Source organism: Borostomias antarcticus (assembly GCF_949987555.1).
Source record: "Borostomias antarcticus genome assembly, chromosome: 5".
In the NCBI taxonomy this organism is placed as follows: Eukaryota; Metazoa; Chordata; class Actinopteri; order Stomiiformes; family Stomiidae; genus Borostomias; species Borostomias antarcticus.
The window spans coordinates 30,609,197-30,629,666 of NC_140238.1; the positions used below are offsets into that span (position 1 = coordinate 30,609,197).

The following is a 20,470-nucleotide window of genomic DNA, read 5'->3' on the forward strand; positions in this document are numbered from 1 at the left end:
TCATCCATTATGTGTTAATAGTGGAGCGACAACCAACGCACACATAGTCTGAATCTCAGATCTGAGATCGTTAAGGGAGGAAGAGAGGTCTGTTAAAGCTCTTGTTTATTTTGTTTCCACTCATCATCTGCGGATACAGTCCAGAGAGAGTTGAAACATTACATAACGTCAAACTCACTCATCCCCAGGGGGAAAGCCTCTGCTTTAGAGATGAGTTGAACAGGCATCCAGTTAACCTCTCCCATAGACATAACATGCATAACTCACATAACTACCCACTCACGGACACGTCGGCCAGAGAGAGTAGGAGAGATTGAGAGATAGAGAGAAAGATAGAAAGAGTGAGAATGTGAGATTGAGAGAGAGGTGTGGATGTCATGTCATGTGGATGATCAAGCGTTCTCGGTGAAGTTAGGCCAAGAGTTACAGTATGCTTACATCTGAGGAATTAATTTAGAGTGTATCCCTCATGTGTATCCCTCATGAGGAAAAAAACGGAACATTCTGTAACTTTGAGTTCTGCAGCAGATGTTTCATACATGGTGGGTTTGCTGGTTGTTGTTTTATTGTATCAGTGCCAGTTGTTTCCTTCTGCGGCCATTTTTGGCCTAACACCTTTGCTGATGTTGAATACAAAATATAGAATCTCACTCTGAACTCAGATGAAGACATTTTAGTCGCAGGCTCATTCTTTGTCTTGAATCCCCAGCCAGTTGGACAAGTGGGTCTAGTTGCCTCAGCCTACAGTAGAGACAGTGGAGGGGTTGAAATAATTTACTGTCTGTGTTTTACTGCCATATCCCTCTCCAGCAGCAGGAGAAAGAGTCTATTTCCCAAATTCCACCTTGACTTTGTCATCATAGCCTACTACCATCATAGCCTACTACCATCAAAGCCTACTACCATCATAGCCTACTACCATCATAGTCTACTACCATCATAGCCTACTACCATCATAGCCTACTACCTACGTGGGAGGTGTTGTCTCATCAGAGTTTTTAGCATGTTTATATTACATGTTTATACAATACAAGGGTACAGCTCCCCTTGGAGTGACAGTATAGCCTTTCGCTTGGCTCTGTCCATGAGATCGTGTTTTGGTAGGTAGTTTTCCAGTCTGTGTCAGAAATATGACTAAAGAGTATTTCATCTTAAACACACCTAATAAACTACCCTGTTGGTTTCATTTCCTGTTCACTCCTCAGTTTGCAACGTGGACTCCATGATCCTCTTCCCTTCCGCCTCCTCGGAAAACTACGTGACCTTCTCCCGGAGCTTCCCGAACCTCCCGGAGCTCTCTGTGTGTCTCTGGCTCCGCGTGGACGCCGGATACGTCGGAACCTTACTCTCCTACGCCACGGAGGACAACGACAACAGTCTGGTCCTCTACGGACACAACGCCACCGACACCAGAAACACCCTGGACTTTGTGGTGGGAGACCCCGTCTACCGACGGCTCCCGGTGGACGTCGTCCTGGACGGGCGTTGGCACCACCTCTGCTTCCTCTGGTCGTCCATCCAGGGACGCTTCTGGCATTACACCGACCGACGGCTCACCTCCACGGGGTCAAAGTTCAGGAAGGGCTTCGAGGTGCCCGGAGGAGGGTCGGTGGTGTTGGGGCAAGAGCAGGACACTGTGGGGGGCGGGTTTGACCCCGTGGAGGGGTTCGTGGGGCGGATAGCGGGATTCGTAGTGTGGGACAGGGTGCTGAGTCCGAGGGAGGTGGCAGGGGTGGCAACGGGGGAGGGGATACCACGAGGAGTGGTGTTGACCCTGGAGGATGTAGCAGGGGTGCATGGGAAGGCGCAGCAGGTGGCCTGTGAGTGCCTGGAACACTGTTTCTGAAAGACTGATGTCCTGCAGCTAGCCCTACTTCATCATACACCGCTACTCATTCCCTCTAGTTGTCCTGACTTTGGCCTGAAGAGCACATCTGACATCTGCCTTTCTGGAGCCATGCCTTATTAATCTAATGTGATTATCGTTATGAAAATAAACCGCACATGGGCTAGCAATTTCCCTGTACTCATGCAGTATTTCCTTACTTCCTGTGTAATTTCTGGCCTTATAATAGGCCTACAGTTGAAAGGTGTACAAGGAGGACAGCCATGGCTTGTAATGTAATGGCTGGAGAGACAGCTGGTAGTATGACATACAGCTGCTTAACAAAAGTAGAAAGGTTATCTCATTTAAGTTTGTTGTGTTGTTATAGACAGACAGACAGACAGACAGACAGACAGACAAGACAGACAGACAGATCAGTCGTAGCAGGTGATCCTCTAAAAACGATACTTTCAACAAAACTGTTTCGCTAACCTGAGTGGAGTAGCCTATGTCCAAGAAACTACGATACCCACAAGTCTACGCGAACAACAGGAAGTACGGTCCTGTGTGCTACCCGTACAAAGCGTCACGAGTTTGCTTGATGATTTTAGTCATGGGGAGCTGAGTGAGGGGTAGTTAGCCAGCCACAGTTGCAAATTACAAATTATTTCAGTGATTGTGAGAGTGGCAAAGTATCTAAAGAAAGCATGTCCAACATTGCGAAGAAAGTGTCGTGGTCTAGTCGAGGTGACGAGTCCGCAGCAGGCGGGGAGGGGACCCCGTTACTCAACGGTTCTGAAGAAGTCCGATACACAAGACAGGTAAAGGGGTAGCCGGCAAGCTAACTAGCACCTAGACTCACTCGCTCAAAGCAAACGCCACCTGAAATCTCATGTTTTCTTACCCAGTATGACTGATGCGTCATATTTTGCCTTGAGATCATTGCATTTAACTAACGTTAACGTTGATTTAATAGCATCATTTGAGTTATTGCATGGGGCCGTTCAAGCTAACAACATTGCAAACGTCAAAGGATAGTGTCCGAAACAGCAGTGACTATTCTTACGGCGGCCGGAAGTACCGAATTCGAGCATTTGAGCAATAAATACAATATATTAGGGTTAGGGTTGGTTAGGTTTTGAAAGCAGAATTTTTCAAAACAAGATGCAGCGCCGTAAGAATAGCGGACAACTTGCGGCCGCCGTAAGGATACTCTGTGCCGTCAGGAAAACCAGTCGGTGTCGTGCAAGTTCCTTCCGTAGTTTATGTAAAGCTAACTAGACGTACACAGGGTATTGCAGAGTCCAAAAAAAATATTTTGTCAAAATAGATAATGGTCCTCTCTCAACTGGCCTTGTGTTGGGAAAATGGGAAGAGAAAATGGAAACATTGTGGAGACTCTAACTTCCTTTTTTGTAATACAATTTCCAAATTTAGATCAATGCTTTACTTGTTTGTGCTAATTATTCTGAGTAAATAACCACTTCCTGTTCAATTAGGCAGTACTGAGCTGACCATTTACACAGCCGGTAGCAGGCTGTAACTGCTACTGTTTCGTGTTCACCTACATGTTAAATTGGAGACACATGGACCTTTTTCGCGATCTGTAATGTCTTTGGTCCGTAGTTGTCTGGAGCCGGTATATTTCAAATAGGGAGACTGAGCACGGTGGATTTGGAAGAGGAGATCACATCGGAGGAGGTAAAGTTCAAGTTCAGATTTCTCTCCCTCTCTCTCTCTCTCTCTCTCTCTCTCTCTCTCTTCCCGTGTGGTGTCAACCCACGTCGAAGAATCCCTTTTACAGATCCAGGATCCCCAAATCACAGCATCCACCAACTGGGGGAATACATACAAGACTGATCCCAGATCAAAGGCTGAAGCTGAATCCCTTAATCTTGGGACGTGCATAGAGCACAGACTTCCTTTTGAACAGAGCTAACACGTGATCCAGTGAGGCCCTCAGGACTAATGACATGCTGATTTCAGGGGTATGTGCTTGTTGGGCTGGGAGAGAGGCCTGTACTCTCTCTAGGTCTCTCAGTCCCAATGTTGAGAGATACACAAGTCATTTAGAGACCCCTGTATCTCAGAAGACCTCTGCACAGTAAAAATCCATTAAATACAGGTCTGTCCATATCAGAGACTTAACCATGACTTCACAGTTTAGAGTCTGTGCTAATGTCTCAGAACATGTTTTCCAAGGTTCATCCCACGGCCCCCTGGTCAACATCCATCAGTGTGATTTGACCTCTAGTAGACTCTAGTTCAACTGAGAGAATTTGTATAGATGGACTAGTTCAACTGAAAAGTGTGGACCTGTGTGCCGCTTGCCACATGTGCCATTTGCTGAATGTAAGATAGAGTAATTCAAGTTTGGCTTCAGTCAGAGGCCTACACCTTCAAACTTCCCACGACAAGGAAGAGCTGGCGAAGAGGACTTGAGACATTATTGGCCTGATTCAATCATTAACACACTACTCAACATCCGTTACAGGGTGTTAAGCCTGCGATATGCTTGCCGTGTCCGCCCGTCTTCTGCGCCGCGTTAATTCCCGCGTACCCGCGCAGTCAACCGCAGCCGGCGCGCCAAAGGAACACAGGAAGCTCGCGGCGGACGCGCACGGCTAGTTACAATAAGAATACGGCGGGCTTTAGGGCGCAATCCGTGTTAGGGTGCTGCCTCACAAGGTCGCAGCCACCTTACATACAATAGATAATGGTCCTGTGCCACCTCGGCCTCGTCACTTCGGTTGTAAGACTTCCCTCATCATAACCCTGACAGCCGTGCTGTGGAAAGACTCAGCTGGGGGGGGAACAAGACAACCAGCAGCAAACCTGACTCATCCACTCTGTAGGCGCAGGTCTGGAAACGGTCACCGATCTGAGCGAGAATTTCCAGCTCATGACCAGTTTAGGCTACGGCTGGTTATTCCTGGGTTTGGCAATCCAGCACGACCGCCGCAGCTGCTGCTCAGTTCTGCTATTGGCTGATGTGAATAGTTTTGCGTTTTCTTTAATTTGCCTGTTAATTTGTGCGCCTGCGAGGGAAGATTTCCTCACTGTGTTGAAGAGTGATGCCATGCTGCATGAGGATTGAGTCCCGATTGTCAAACGTCGTTTTTTTTTTTTGCCTTTTTGAATCGCACGCATCTATATGAGTCTCTTGCTCATATCAGTTATTTGAGATGCACAATGAAGTGTCTTTCTGTCATAACCTCATTTCTCTGTGACCCCCCCCAAGCAGGACTCCCTGAGGGGCCGACCCAAAGAGATCCCTCACAATGAGAAGCTGCTGTCGCTCAAATTTGAGGTAATAATCAAACAGAGACAACACTGTACAGTATGGAGGATGTTCTCTGTGATTCAAGAGAACCAGAGTTCCGGCTCTTAAGTTTGTGTCTCGTCGTCACTGCATTTACACAGTTGGTTCAGCTGACCCGAACGGAATAGATCCGATTTTCTGGAACAGATGTTGTCTCTGCGTTTCAGAGTCTCGACTATGACAACAGTGAGAATCAGCTGTTTCTGGAGGAGGAGAGGCGCATGAGCTACATGGTGAGTGGACGCCTGCGTCGAGAAGGGCAACGCGTCGCGGTCACATGCCGTTGAACGGCGTGATGATTCTGTGAATGAAATTCCAGTCTCACCAATGTCACCCACACATTTTGTTCTTTTCTTTGTTTTCCTACCTGACTGTTGTTCTAACTTTGTAGTTCGTTCCCCTAGAATCAGTCTGTTAAAACTACAAATTGTTCCTGTGTGACATCACTTCCCTGTCCTCTTCATCCTGAAACTGGATGTCACTTCCTTTTTGGCGTTATAAGCTATCACTTTCGGTCCAGAGTCCCTCACTCTTGCTAGGATTCACTTCCTGTGCAGAGTCCGCTTTGCAAACCGTAAACATCAGAATAAACCTATTGTCTTTGTTTGAAACCAGCTTGATCGACATTCTTGAAATCTAAACTAAACCAAGTAAGATTTTTCATTCATAATTCACCCCCTCCTCTCATTGGCTGTCCTCCCTTCCTTCTCTCTCCTCCCTCTCTCCCAGGGCTTCAGGTGTCTGGAGATCAGTCGCTGGGTGGTGTGCGGTCTGATCGGGTTCCTGACCGGGCTCATCGCCTGCTTCATAGACATCGTGGTGGAGAAGCTGGCGGGAGTCAAGTACTCCGTAGTCAAACTGTGTATCCTCTCACGTGTCTGCCGGATGCACTGGCGCTCACGGTCACAGACAGACGCAGACAGACATGCATGGCCAGGATAGACGTTTGGGAAAACCTCATAAACGTTCCCTCATCCGAGGTATATTTGTGCTACGGTATAGCCGTCTAATAACGTCTATCACTGCGGTTGCCAACCGTGTTGCCTGGGATGCGTCCCGTCTCATGACTAGTACCTTCAGACCCCTCCTTAACCTTTGACCCCTCCCAGACATAGAAAGGTTCACCGAGGTGGGCGGGCTCTCCATCTCCCTCATCCTCTGGGCTGTTCTGAACTCCTCCTTCGTCATGGTGGGCGCCACCATAGTGGCCTTCATTGAGGTAAAGACTTCGTGTTTTGGCGTGTAGCTCCATGCCTCTTATTTAGGCCTACTGGATGTTTCTATAGGTGCATTTGTATTCTATGTATTTGACTGTATTTGTTATATTTGACTCATGTTCATGTTTTATCTTATTATTTTTGCTTCCTTTCTTGGTCAGATCACTCTTGTAAAAGAGACTTTGTCTCAACGGGATTTTAATTGTCTGGTTAGATGTTTAAAAAATTAAAGGAATGAATGAATGTGTGAATGTGTTCAGGGCCAATGTTTCCTATAGGCAGAGTAGGCAAATGCCTAGAGCTACCGGCCTTGCAAAAGCTTTTTTGTTTTAAACTATAAAAAGTGTTCATAAAACCCAGATTTCCAGGAGCCCCCAGCAATAGATTGATCTGATTGGCTGAGGCCCCAACCGAATGATACTCAAGTGCATCATTGCTGCTGATGAAATAAAGTGATAACCTAACGCTACACGATGATGGATTGTTGTTATTGCTTGTATCGCTTGTTATTGCTTGTTGGAGGGCAGGGTTTATTTCAAAAGGGAGCTTCCACAGAAAATGTTGCCTAGGGCTTCCAAAAGTCTAGAGCCGGCCGTGTGTGTGCGTGTGCACGTGCGCGCGCGCTAGGGTGCATCAAATTGCAATGTTAAAATTAAATCTCAACATATCATTCTGCCTGGGGTGGCATTTTGTTATGACACACATACAAATGATTTGTGCAAAGTTTTGGGAAAATTACTTGAGATTTAGAGGTCCAACGCAGCATGTGAAAAATACCAAAATGGGCGTTTTTGGGTGTTTTCCTGAATAACATCGATGCAATCTCAAAAACGACAAGAAATAGATTTTTAGAACATTTATTTTGAATAGAACAACATAAAATCTAATACTCAAGTAAAGTACAACTCCTCAGTGTCTGTACTTAAGTACAGTATTCAAGTAAATCAAGTTACTGTCCTCGAACATGTCTCAATATAGTGTCCTACTCCTGGTCCAGCTTGCGCTTGCTGCGGCGAAGATTTGGATTTTGTGTGCGGTCATGCTCAACTGCCTGCAGCACATTTTGCAGGTGCTCCTCGCTCCTGGCTGCTGCCACGAAGTCTGACGTCAGTTTGACGCCACGCTCGGCACAGTCATTCACCACATTGATGGCACGTACATTCACTGCACCCGTTTGAAATGCTGCACTGGAAGTCCAATCCTCTACATCCAGTGAAAGAAAAGTTGGATCAATGTGCAGCAGGTGCATGCCGAACCAGCAGTCTGGGTTGGCGAGGTCAGCCAAGCTGGTGGTCGGCGAGAGGGTTGGAAACTTCGGCTTGCCAAAGCCAGTGCCAAAGCGGAGCTGTGGGGCTCGCATGGGTAGATCAGCCGGCTTGTGCTCCAAGATGGCATCTGCAAGTGCGCGCCGCTCACCAACTGGCACCTTGGTGCTGAAGAGTGCCAGGGGCAGCATCTCGCATGTCAGGTACCATAGGTGCCTCTCCAGAGCCTTAATTGCTGATGCAGCGATGCCCTCGTCAACAGCCTTGTATTCACACAGGTGGCAGTAGAGTGTGAGGTCATTCCATCCAGCATCTACGGCCGTGTCACAGGCCATCCACCATGTTGCGTAGATGTGCGTAATGAACTTGGCAAACGCCCGAATCTTCAACACCTGCTGTTGTGTTGTGATGGTCCCCTGAGGAAGCAACGCAATGTGCTGCTCCATCAAGGCCAGCTTGAGGGTGTAGAGCAGCTTGGCCATCCACCGTGCCTTGTGCATTGCTCCCGGTCGTTGCAAGGTTACTGGAGTTTGATCTGCAATGTCTGCACTCAGATACACTAGACATAGCTGCACAAACTCACGATAGTCACCCCTCTTGTAGTTGAGCAGTCCTGCAGCGCAAACATTGAGTTCAGCACGCAACTTGCCAAGAAATGGTGGTTCAGCATCCCCAGGAATGTAGCAGGACAATGTGCCGCCCTTGAGTGGCAACAGGTTCCAGTTGTCCCGCAGACGTGTAAACAATGTCACCTCTGGCGATCGTGACACCTCCACCTTGAGGTGAGTGAAAATGTGGCTGAGGAGCACCTCTCCGATGTGGTGCCGGCAACCGGACCAGAGTAGTGGTCGACCCAGTGAGTTCTGGATGGCAATGCAGGCTGCTGTGAGATGGCCGGTGTTTGAGGCCGTGGTGTCAAATGCCATGTTGACAACCTGATCGGTACAGCACCAGTCCTGCAGCAGCTTGCATGTCAGCCGGGCGATGATCGTTCCACATGCCTCGTTAGTCCCCTTCATGTATGCTGGCACGCCGAGTAGTTTTAGCCGCTCCGCATCTCCGACCACCACCGTCAGACGCTCCTCCAACTGACGCACATTGTTGAGCATTGGTGTCAACTTGCTGTCCCAGTGCAGGGTGCACATGGGAGGGGGTGTCCACTGCTCGTGCTGTTCCTCACTGATGGTCTTCAGCACTTGACGGCGTGATCGGTCTGCTGTCGCGTAGGATGTGGAGACCATTTCTGAATTTCCACCTGACTCCTCGATCAGGCCGCGTGTGAAAGCAGCCTGCTGCGTTGGTGTCATCTTCAATCGTGTAGCCAGTGACACAAGGCTTGGCCGGCTGAGAATGTCAGATGGAATGAATGCTGTGGTGCCTGTCTTCTTGCGTTCACGGATGGGTGTGTTCTCAGCCAGTGGAGCAACTGCTTCCTCTGCATTGCCATCCTCATCACTTTCGCTTTCTAATACCACCATGCTGGTAGACATCGCCGTCATCTCCTGCTCCTTGGTGAGGTAGGCCTGCTGCGCTTCTTCACGCTCCTGTCGCCGCTTCACCTTAATAATGATAATAATAATAATAAACTTTATTTGTATAGCACCTTCCATGACATGCAATGCAGCTCAAAGTGCTTTACAGATCAAGCACAAAACATTAAAATAAGAAAATAGAAGCAGAAACATAAAATTACATAAAAATAAAAGCAAACCTTGGATTGCAGCTTGACATCGAATGCTCCATATGTGGCCACTCTGTCGCCCTTCATGCTGGCTAGAAAAGCAAGGTCCTCTGCATCACGGATCAGCTCCTCTGCGTTTGGAGTCCACAGCGGGAACGTGGCATCCAGCTTGTGCTCCATTGCGTCCACCAGTCGAGCAGTAGCCTCACTGGAGCGCCTTTCCTTTGGTATGCGCCGCAGCTTGTTGTTGGCATCGAGGAGGGCTATCATCTTCTCACATTCTCGCTGATCACTCCCCATTGGGATGTTGGCCTTTCCATAAAATGGACGCACCTGCTCCAAAACAATCTTAGCCGCCTGGAACCGTGACATGGCTCCAGTCAAACCTGGTCGCTTTGCATGCAGTTGTGTGTCGCAGTTATACAGCAAGCACCGCAAGATCTGGTGACCACTTGGCAGCTTGGCGCCAGTGATAATGGCATCTGCATCGGTGATAGTGGCGCCCAGACCAAAAACCAGGGTGCGGCTCCTCTGGCAGGGGCCTAAGGCCATCTTGTGAGAGCTGGATCCTGTGGTGTGTGATGGTGGCGTTGAGGGAATTGACTCAGCAACTGAGCTACACAGGCAGAGCTTTTTATAGGCAAAGCCCCCCCCCCCCATTTTTATGCAGGTGCGTGAAAATAGAATAGTTCCCGCAAAACAGAGGGTAAAATGTGCGGGAATATTGGAACAAACAGGTCTCCGGGCTTGAAATGTAACAATATTGCAACAACACACACACTGTTGTTGAATAACACACACACACACAGAGGTGCGGGAATATAGGAGCAGACAGGTCTCCGTGCTTGAAATATAACAATGTTGCAACCTTGTGCGTGAATAACTCACATTCACACACACACACACACACACACACACACACACACACACACACACACACACCAGCAGGCCATGTGCGAGCAGGGCAGAGTGAAGGGACACAGTTCCTGTTACCCCCTTATGCCATAAAATCAGACGTACCGTTGCACCTCTAAATCACCTCGTATCGCTTTAATATTTTGTATCTATTGTTTTTGCATGGATGGTAACACTTTTAGCACCCATGCAAATCAATATTCCGGAAATGTGTATTTTGATGCACCCTAGCGCGCGCGCGTGTGTGTCCTCAAATAACCAGCAGTAATGATTCAGTGACTAGGCAGTTGGGGTTTTTCCATTCCTGTTTCAGCCTCTTGAGTCTCACAGAGTGAGCTAACATAAACATCCACTGTTACACACTCAGCTCACACAACGACCACTGTCCATTTTTTTTAGAGATACCGTTCATCTCTCGCCGTCTTTGTCTCCTCCCCCTCCCCCCCTCTCCCAGCCTATCGCAGCCGGTAGCGGGATACCTCAGATCAAGTGCTACCTCAACGGAGTGAAGGTCCCTCGGGTGGTGCGACTCAAGGTAGACGACGAGCGCCGACCGCCGGGTCCGCCTGCGTAACGGAGCTGACCGCCGCGGCGTCCCTGCAGGTGTGTTTAACTGCGCTAACTTGTGTCCCTCCTCCAGACGCTGGTGGTGAAGGTGTGCGGGGTGATCTGCTCGGTAGCGGGGGGTCTCGCTGTGGGAAAGGTAAGCATCGGTCCTGTTCAATCGGGCTCTGTTTTTCTTTGTGGTTTTCTTTATGACTTGTGAAATCTTTCAGGTTTGTGTTCGTCAATCTGGGTGTGAATATTGACGGCGGTAAAATGGCAATGTCGCCCCATCTAATGACCCGACCCCTCCCCCCTCCCCTTTACCCATAACCCCCCAGGAAGGTCCCATGATTCACTCTGGGGCTGTGGTGGCAGCAGGAGTCTCCCAGGGCAGGAGCACCTCTCTGAAGAAAGACTTCAAGGTGTGTGTGCGCGTGTGTGTGTGTGCCTGTGTGTGTGTGTGTGTGTGTCTGTCTCAGTGTGTGTGTGTGTGTGTGTGTGTGTGTGTGTGTGTGTGTGTGTGTGTGTGTGTGTGTGTGTGTGTGTGTGTGTGTGTGTGTGTGTGTGTGTGTGTGTGTGTGTGTGTGAACGCGTGCGTGCGTGTGTGTGTTAATTATACATCTATCTGTGTGTATGCAGATCTTTGAGTATTTCCGTCGGGACACAGAGAAGAGGGACTTTGTATCAGCAGGAGCTGCTGCTGGTGTGTCTGCTGCGTTTGGAGCACCAGTCGGTAAGTAAACACACACACACACACACACACACACACACACACACACACTAGACATACACACAGTCACCAGTGTAATCCTCTCTCTCTCTCAGGCGGAGTTCTGTTCTCTCTGGAGGAGGGCGCTTCCTTCTGGAACCAGATGTTGACATGGAGGATCGTGAGTAGCGGGATGGAGAGAATGTTTTGATGGGGAGTTTGAGGGCGGTAATAGAGGAGTAGAGAAGGGTGGCGTTTGGGGACAGGGGAGGAAGATGTGAAATAGAACGCTCTATGTCCTCGGGTTCTGTGTGATACATTTCTCTCTATTAAATCCTAGTTCTTTGCCTCCATGATCTCCACGTTCACGCTGAACTTCTTCCTGGGGATCTACAACAAGAAACCGGGAGAGCTCTCCAGCCCCGGTCTCATCAACTTCGGGCGTTTCGAGAGCAACGTGAGCTTCTCAACAACAAAACTCGTCCCGGACGTTGTCGTTCCTGTAGCGGGGGGGAACCCTGTTCCTATGATGTCTGCTATAGCTCTATGCCCGCTGAGTGTGTGTTTCTGTCTCCGGCAGAGTGTGGCCTACAACCTCTACGAGATTCCCCTTTTCATCGTCATGGGAGCTATAGGTAAGACTGAGCAGGCTGCGTGAAAAATGGCTGTGTGCTACTGCTTGCGCTAGACTTCTAGAACTGACTTCTCTGTCTGTTGTGGTCCAAGGTGGTTTACTAGGAGCTCTGTTCAACGTCCTCAACTACTGGCTGACCATCTTCAGGATCAGGTAAGCCACAGCCCCAACACCACAGCTTGGGTGTCGTCATCTTCAGACTTGTTGTTTGAACGTTTGCGTGAGATTTCAGAATGAGGAAGCAAGCTACCAGGATTCCTGTGTTTATGCCGGGAATGCACTGTAGTTGACACTACTGTGCCAACAATAATATTTTTTTGCCTTATGCTGAGTCATGGCTCATAGGCTGTTGTTCAAAGGGGCGGTCGAGACGGGCTGGACTTCCCCGGTGTTTGATGTCTGGAAAAAAACAACCTCATCGACTTAATTGTGCGTGTGCGTTTGTGTGTGCGTTTGTGTGTGCGTTTGTGTGTGTGCGTGTGTGCGCGTGCGTGTGTGTGCGCGCGTGCGTGTGCGTGCGTGCATGCGTGTGTGTGTGTGTGTGCGTGTGTGTGTGTATACGTCGTGACAGGTATGTCCACCGGCCCTGTCTTCAGGTGATGGAGGCCATGCTGGTTGCGGCGGTCACAGCAACCGTGTCATTTGCCATGATCTACTTCTCAAATGACTGCCAACCCCTGGGACAGGACCACAAAGAGGACCACACAGAGGAGTACCCACTACAGGTAAACAAACACACCCACACACACAGAGGAGTACCCACTACAGGTAAACAAATACACCCACACACACAGAGGAGTACCCACTACAGGTAAACAAGCACACACCCACACACACAGAGGAGTACCCACTACAGGTAAACAAACACACCCACACACACAGAGGAGTACCCACTACAGGTAAACAAGCACACACCCACACACACAGAGGAGTACCCACTACAGGTAAACAAGCACACACCCACATACACAGAGGAGTACCCACTACAGGTAAACAAGTACACACCCACAGAGGAGTACCCACTACAGGTAAACAAGCACACACCCACATACACAGAGGAGTACCCACTACAGGTAAACAAACACACCCACACACACAGAGGAGTACCCACTACAGGTAAACAAGCACACCCACACACACAGAGGAGTACCCACTACAGGTAAACAAGCACACACACACAGAGGAGTACCCACTACAGGTAAACAAACACACCCACACACACAGAGGAGTACCCACTACAGGTAAACAAGCACACACCCACATACACAGAGGAGTACCCACTACAGGTAAACAAGCACACACCCACATACACAGAGGAGTACCCACTACAGGTAAACAAGCATACACCCACACAGAGGAGTACCCACTACAGGTAAACAAGCACACACCCACACACACAGAGGAGTACCCACTACAGGTAAACAAACACACCCACACAGAGGAGTACCCACTACAGGTAACAAGCACACACCCACACACACAGAGGAGTACCCACTACAGGTAAACAAGCACACACCCACACACACAGAGGAGTACACACTACAGGTAAACAAGCACACACCCACACAGGTGTGGTGGTCAGTTGTTTCATGGCCTCCCACCTTCATCCCCTCTCTCTAGCTGTTCTGTGCAGATGGAGAGTACAATTCCATGGCAACAGCCTTCTTCAACACGCCCGAGAAGAGTGTGCGCAGCCTTTTCCACAATCCGCCTGGTAAGTGTGTGTATGTGTGTGCTTGTGTGTGTGTGGTGTGTGCGTCCACATAAGGTGCTTTCTCACTGGCGATTTCAACCCAGGCTGACCCGGGTTGTCTCACCCCAAGGAGAGAGGTCAAGGTTACTAGAGTAAAGTAGCAGCAGACGAATGCATGCACATCAAACAGAGTGTGACAGGCGCTCGACAAACATGAAGAAACTAAAGACAGAGAATGTAGCTCCCACTGTGAGTTTTAAAAGACATTCACTCTGTCTTCACTATAATAAAGTAAACAAACGGGACCCGTGGACATCAAGATGGCAAGATCGCTGTGGTCCGATACGGGAACTAAATGACCTGTTCGTATCTGGGACCCGGAGGGATGAAAGTGTCCAGAACCAGCTTGATGGCAGAACCAGAAACGATGAGGCTTTCTGTCAGATGCTGCTGTTACGCTTGACGCCTACGAACGGACAGAAAGAGAAGGGGTTGAAACAAGAGTATGAAAAAGTGAAGGTCTATTGGGGGCAATCCAAAAATATTTTTACATTTAAGGTGCAATAGTCCAACTTTTGATTTAGACTAATCATTTAAAAAACAACAACTATCAAGGCTTGTGAGACAATAACAGGACAATTTTTGTGGGAAAACAAATTACTTTTATTCCACACCTTTTCCACACACGGGAGGGGAGTAGCATGATGGGCCAACTTAGAACCCATTCAATTTTGGAGCCGATCAGAATCACGGGGCGGGTCCACAAGCTGCCCATTCACCTCCATTCATTTTTTTTGGACTAGGATAACGCAAAAAACGACCAGACCGATTTTCATGTAACTCAGTGGAGGGGTGTAGCACGGGCCACCTTAGAACCCATGACCAGCCTGACCTCGACATGGGAAGGTCAGAGACGCAGGGCTCGGACCGGCATAACGCTCGCCACCTAACGAAGCATCGTCAAACATCATGCTTGCGCGTGCGCACAGAGCCAGGACATGCATTCAGGGGCCGAGTCTGTGCTCTCCGACCACCATTGCTAGGTTAAGTAATCAGTTGTGTATTTAAATGATCGACCATGATTGAAAATAGGCAATCCTGTAGATGGGGTTGGCAGGGGGGGTGTGTCCAATCACGAGTTTGCCCTGGGATGACTCACCCCAGGCTGAAATCACCAGTGAGAACGCGCCTGCGGTGTAGTCTCTCTTCCATGGAAAGTAACAGACCTCCCTCCGTGTGCCGCAGGGTCCTACAACCCCCTGACTCTCAGCATGTTCACGCTCACCTACTTCTTCCTGGCCTGCTGGACCTACGGCCTGAGCGTGTCCGCCGGCGTCTTCATCCCCTCCCTCCTCATCGGAGCCGCCTGGGGGAGGCTGTTCGGAATCCTGCTCGCCACCATCAGCCCTCCCAACGGCTCGGTGCGTCTGCACGTGTGTTATTGTGTGTGTGTGTGTGTGTTGGGAGGCGAGTGTGCTTTTGTTTGTTGTACTGCGTTTGTTGTACTGTTTGTGCACATCTTGTCCCACTGTGATAAAAGGCCTTTTGTGTGTCGTGGTCAGACCTGCTACATTCCAGTAATCCACACAATCCAGTCTGACCTGGATAAAACCCGCCGTTCAGTTCCACATTCACTCTCCAGCTCTCTGACCTGTTTTCTCTCTCTCTCTCTCTCTCTGTCTGTCTGTGTCTCTCTGTCTCTCTCTCTCTCTCTCTCTCTCTCTCTCTCTCTGTCTCTGTGTCTCTCTCTCTTTCTCTCTCTCCCCCTCCCTCCCTCCCTCCCTCCCTCTCTCTCTCTCTCTCTCTCTCTCTCTCTCTCTCTCTCTCTCTCTCTGTGTTTGTGTGTCAGATTTGGGCTGACCCCGGTAAATATGCCATGATTGGAGCTGCAGCCCAGCTGGGTGAGTGATGATGCAGCCCATGTAACCGTCATACTCTCGTCAGCGTCGTGTTCAACAGTTCGACCAATGCTAAGGGCTCGCCTAGCCTGGCTTCGCTAGGCCCAATTCGCAAAAATGCTAAGGGTCCGGAAACTCACAGTTGCTTTCCGATTCCCAAGGGGCGTTACCAACGGGCGTAGATCAAAATGCCGCTGGATGCAATTGGATAGACCTACAACCAATCAGAGAAAACGCCTCTACGGTGCTCCTCTGTTCCGTCATCTAATCAAACCCGCCCCATATTAGATGAACGGTTGTGATTGGCACAAACAAATCTTTGTTCCAGTGGATTCAGTTAGAACGGTTGGATATCCAGATTGATCTTCGGAGTGAATTAGAATGTGAGGTCGCGAGATCAGGCTGGCGACCCCAGGCTAAGGTCTTGCCCAGGACGGGACTCGAACCCACGTTCCACTAACTCTCCACACTTGTGAGGCACAGGACACGCTGACAGTTGCACCAATAGGGACGTCCCTCTTGGAGGGACTTGAGGAGCGAGTTCCACCAGTTACCCTCACGTTCCACTCGGTTACACCTAGACTAATATTAAACAGTTACTACCTCGCTAACATGGTCACCTGTGACCCTTCTCAGAAGGCCTCTAAAGTTCACCCCTTAACTAGAATGTATACTTCTATACTAACCTAATGGAATGATGCTCTTGCCACGGCGATGTGACATCACGCAACCTTCTGCTGAATGACAGGTGATGTAACGCTGCGTTGTCGTCCGTAGGGGGCATCGTGAGGATGACCCTCAGTCTGACGGTCATCATGGTGGAGGCCACCGGGAACGTCACCTACGGCCTGCCCATCATGCTGGTGCTCATGACCGCTAAGATCGTGGGAGACTACTTTGTCGAGGTGAGGGGGGTTGAGATATGGGCTGGAGAACTCGCCTTTTCAATTCCCCCGGACTCGCTCCATCGACTCCAGTGTGCCTTTGGCCTGTTTGTGTAGTAACCCGTGTCTGTGTACTACAGGGTCTGTATGACATCCACATCAAGCTACAGAGTGTTCCCTTCCTACACTGGGAGGCCCCCGCCACCTCCCATTGGCTGACAGCCAGGCAAGCCTCCTTTCTGATTGGCTGACTCCAATCCAGCGTTTAGCCGGACGGCTTATAGCTTGATTTGTACTGTACGAGGCCTTTAGTATCTCTTTCTCTCTCTCTCTCTCTCTCTCTCTCTCTCTCTCTGTCTCTGTCTCTGTCTCTGTCTCTGTCTCTCTCTCTCTCTCTCTCTCTCTCTCTCTCTCTCTCTCTCTCTCTCTCTCTCTCTCTCTCTCTCTCTCTCTCTCTCTCTCTCTCTCTCTTGCAGAGAGGTGATGAGTTCTCCAGTCACCTGTTTTAACAGAATTGAGAAAGTCGGGACCATCGTCGACGTCCTGAGCAACACATCCACCAATCACAATGGCTTCCCAGTCGTAGTGCACCTCTCTGCCAGCGAAGAGGTACGACAACTCCGCCCTTAGAGAGAGGGAGAGAGAGAGGGAGAGGGAGGGAGGGAGAGAGGGAGGGAGGGGGAGAGAGAGAGAATCACTCATCCTCTGTTCCCCTCCTGTTTTCTCAGCCTGGGAAGATCTGTGGACTCATCCTTCGCTCTCAACTCATAGTTCTTCTCAAACACAAGGTGCGTGTTTGTGTACATTATAACAGTCCTCTGTGATGCGTTAACGGAGTTATGACGTTGATAGAGCTGTGTGCGTGCGTGCGTGCGTGTGTGTGTTAACCTCCTCCAGGTGTTTGTGGAGCTGGCGCGCTCCAGGCTGACCCAGAGGAAGCTCCAGCTGAAGGACTTCCGGGACGCCTACCCCCGTTTCCCCCCCATCCAGAGCATCCACGTGTCCCAGGACGAGAGGGAGTGCATGATGGACCTCACCGAGTTCATGAACCCCACGCCCTACACTGTCCCCCAGGTACACACACACACACACACACACACGCATGAACCCCACGCCCTACACTGTCCCCCAGGTACGCGCACACACACACACACCCGCATGAACCCCAGGCCCTACACTGTCCCCCAGGTACACACACACACACACACGGCCTACACTGTCCCCCAGGTACACACACACACACACACGCATGAACCCCAGGCCCTACACTGTCCCCCAGGTACGCACACACACACGCATGAACCCCACGCCCTACACTGTCCCCCAGGTACGCACACACACACACACACCCGCATGAACCCCACGCCCTACACTGTCCCCCAGGTACACACACACACACACGCATGAACCCCACGCCCTACACTGTCCCCCAGGTACACACACGCACACACACACACACGCATGAACCCCACGCCCTACACTGTCCCCCAGGTACACACACACACACACACACACACGCATGAACCCCACGCCCTACACTGTCCCCCAGGTACGCACGCACGCACACACACACACACACACACACACGCATGAACCCCACGCCCTACACTGTCCCCCAGGTAAGCACACACACACACACGGCCTACACTGTCCCCCAGGTACGCGCGCACACACACACACACACACACACACACACGGCCTACACTGTCCCCCAGGTACGCGCGCACACACACACACACACACACAAACGCTCCCACCTAAAGCCTAACTTGTGCGTTTCTCTCTGTAGGAGACGTCTCTTCCTCGTGTCTTCAAGCTGTTCAGAGCACTGGGACTCAGACACCTGGTCGTGGTGGACAACGAGAACAGGGTGAGTTGTGTGTGGGCGTGTGTGGGCGTGTGTGGGCGTGTGTGTGTGTGTAGGCGTGTGTGGGCGTGTGTGTGTGTGTGTGTGTGCGTGTGTGTGCGTGTGTGGGCGCGTGTGTGTGGGCGTGTGTGGGCGTGTGGGCGCGTGTGTGTGTGTGCGCGCGCGTGTGTGCGGGCGTGTGTGTGTGTGTGGGCGGGCGGGCGGGCGTGTGCGTTTGTTCGCTGAGGGACTTTTTGGTGAGCTAAATGTCGTGTTTTCTGTATTGCGTGAAGGTGGTTGGACTGGTGACCCGGAAAGACTTGGCGAGATACCACCTGGGCAAGCACGGCCTGGAGGAGCTAGACCTGGCACAGACATGATGACGCACACGTGCGCGCGCACACACACACGCACACACATATACAGTATACATATATATGCATACCCAGAGAATGCACCGGTCACCTGTTGCCTAGCCACCCTCGCAACCCCCCCACCCCCTCCCAGCTATGCACTCCGATACTTCTGGACGCTGGGCCAGGGGTCAAGGGTTAGGGGTCACTGTCTACCGAGGATGCCAAAACAGCCAGCCAGAAGTCATCGTATCTACAGCTCCACATTACACAGCAGCTTCTCACGTGTTCAGAATGCAGGCGAAGACCAGGGCGTCTCTGTGAAGGTTTCTGGTGTGAAGGTTTCTGGTGTGAAGGTTTCTGGTGTGAAGGTTTCTGGTGTGTTTCAGTGAGAACTTTCTATCTGGGTTGCGCTCATTTGATGATAAAAAAAAGATGTGAAAAAGAAAAGGTGCCTATTTAATTTGTCAAAGGAAACGCATCAGTCGTCCATCACATTATTATAATTCTGTCTTTGCACTATGTGAAATCTTATTTATTGAAGTCTTGTTTTAAAGTAGTCGGGTGGGAGACGTTAGGTCGGCCACTCTGCCAGACAGATCACCAACTCAACGCTGACTCAGTCAAACCTCCTCGGTCCTTAATACAACCGGGAAGCTTGTTGGGTTTCTAAGAACTCCATATGATTAGGAATTATGGAACTAATTTGATTCCGGCTCTATGTTCCATGTGCTGAGTTGACTGGAGTCCTTAGGTGAGCCTTCCAGAGGGTGCGCCTCCTGGTGGCAGCGTGTGATATTTGTTTTGGCCAGAGCCGTAATGCCCTAATCGTTATCTCCTGAACTGAGTCGTGGTTGAAGGTACATGTGATGCTACACAGCATTTAAGTGTCGGTCACCACTGGTACAGAATCCTATTTTATCTCGAGATGTTTGCACTTTGCTACTGAAGGAGGAGTGTTGTCAATTAAAACGTTTTCAGTTAAACATCATGTCTCCCATGTTAATGGCGAAATGAATGTAACCGTCAACTGTATTTCCCAGCGTGCGACTTAGAAACACTGTTTACTAACTAATCACAGATAGGAATCTGACTTTGCCGTCACATTGGTTTGCATACAGTGTTTATCGCTTTCCAACTTGTTCACCTGTAACAAGTTAGGATTTGTAATCATCACATCGACGTCATTTTCTGGATCATACATTTCTGGTATTATTTCCATGACTGGTCCCTCAGTCCTTGTTTTTACATGCTCCTCCATGCTTGTCCTCTGTTCTGTTTGTAGAGTTATAGATGTTAAGGATGGATTGTGCTGTATTTTATAACCATTTTGATGAACAATTTGTGAACTAATAAAAGTTATGTAATGATATTGCGTTTGACTCGTATCATGTTTCCTCTTTCTCACCTGGATAGACTCCACGTTTACAGTATACAGTAAGAAATGTTTATTACAGTGCAATTCGGTGCAAAGGTAAGCTACTGACATTCAATGATCTAGATTGATTATAATATGAGTATCATGTTAAATAAGCACTTCAAGTTCAGAACCAGTTTCACCCAAGATGAACAAGCAGCTCTATGATTGTGTCACAGAAGATACACAGCAGAGTATAGTGGAGTAGAGGGTATCGTAGTACATACAGTATAGTTATATAGTATAGTTATAGACTAGAGTAGGA

The 20,470-nt window shown here is 49.6% G+C and overlaps 2 protein-coding genes across 2 annotated transcripts in view; both read left to right on the forward strand.

Annotated features, from left to right (window-relative positions):
- Window positions 1-1,846, forward strand: part of ptx4 (pentraxin 4, long) — a gene marked incomplete at both ends in the record, with an annotated part of 3,569 nt that extends 1,723 nt beyond the window's left edge. Inside the window, one exon of the mRNA XM_084439091.1 lies at window positions 1,206-1,846. Within this exon, the coding sequence (XP_084295217.1) occupies window positions 1,206-1,846 (641 nt within the window). The remainder of the gene's footprint in view (window positions 1-1,205) is intronic.
- Window positions 1,847-2,458: 612 nt separating this feature from the next.
- clcn7 (chloride channel 7) lies at window positions 2,459-20,051 on the forward strand. Its single transcript, XM_084438765.1, has 25 exons — window positions 2,459-2,646; window positions 3,452-3,526; window positions 5,070-5,135; window positions 5,315-5,380; window positions 5,877-6,009; window positions 6,257-6,366; window positions 10,680-10,760; window positions 10,866-10,928; window positions 11,110-11,193; window positions 11,411-11,504; window positions 11,597-11,661; window positions 11,821-11,937; window positions 12,061-12,115; window positions 12,207-12,267; window positions 12,686-12,839; window positions 13,735-13,828; window positions 15,053-15,228; window positions 15,657-15,708; window positions 16,483-16,610; window positions 16,730-16,815; window positions 17,066-17,198; window positions 17,318-17,377; window positions 17,487-17,663; window positions 18,379-18,459; window positions 18,729-20,051. The coding sequence occupies exons 1-25, from the start codon at window positions 2,533-2,535 to the stop codon at window positions 18,813-18,815; spliced, it is 2,412 nt and encodes an 803-aa protein (XP_084294891.1). The 5' UTR covers window positions 2,459-2,532; the 3' UTR covers window positions 18,816-20,051.
- The last annotated feature ends 419 nt before the right edge of the window (window positions 20,052-20,470 follow it).

Coding starts and splice junctions, on each gene's coding strand:
- clcn7 (XM_084438765.1), top strand. CDS start 2,533: ATGTCCAACATTGCGAAGAAAGTGTCGTGGTCTAGTCGAGGTGACGAG. Junction 3,527..5,069: donor AGGAGATCACATCGGAGGAG/GTAAAGTTCAAG, acceptor CCCCCCAAGCAG/GACTCCCTGAGGGGCCGACC. Junction 5,381..5,876: donor AGAGGCGCATGAGCTACATG/GTGAGTGGACGC, acceptor CCTCTCTCCCAG/GGCTTCAGGTGTCTGGAGAT.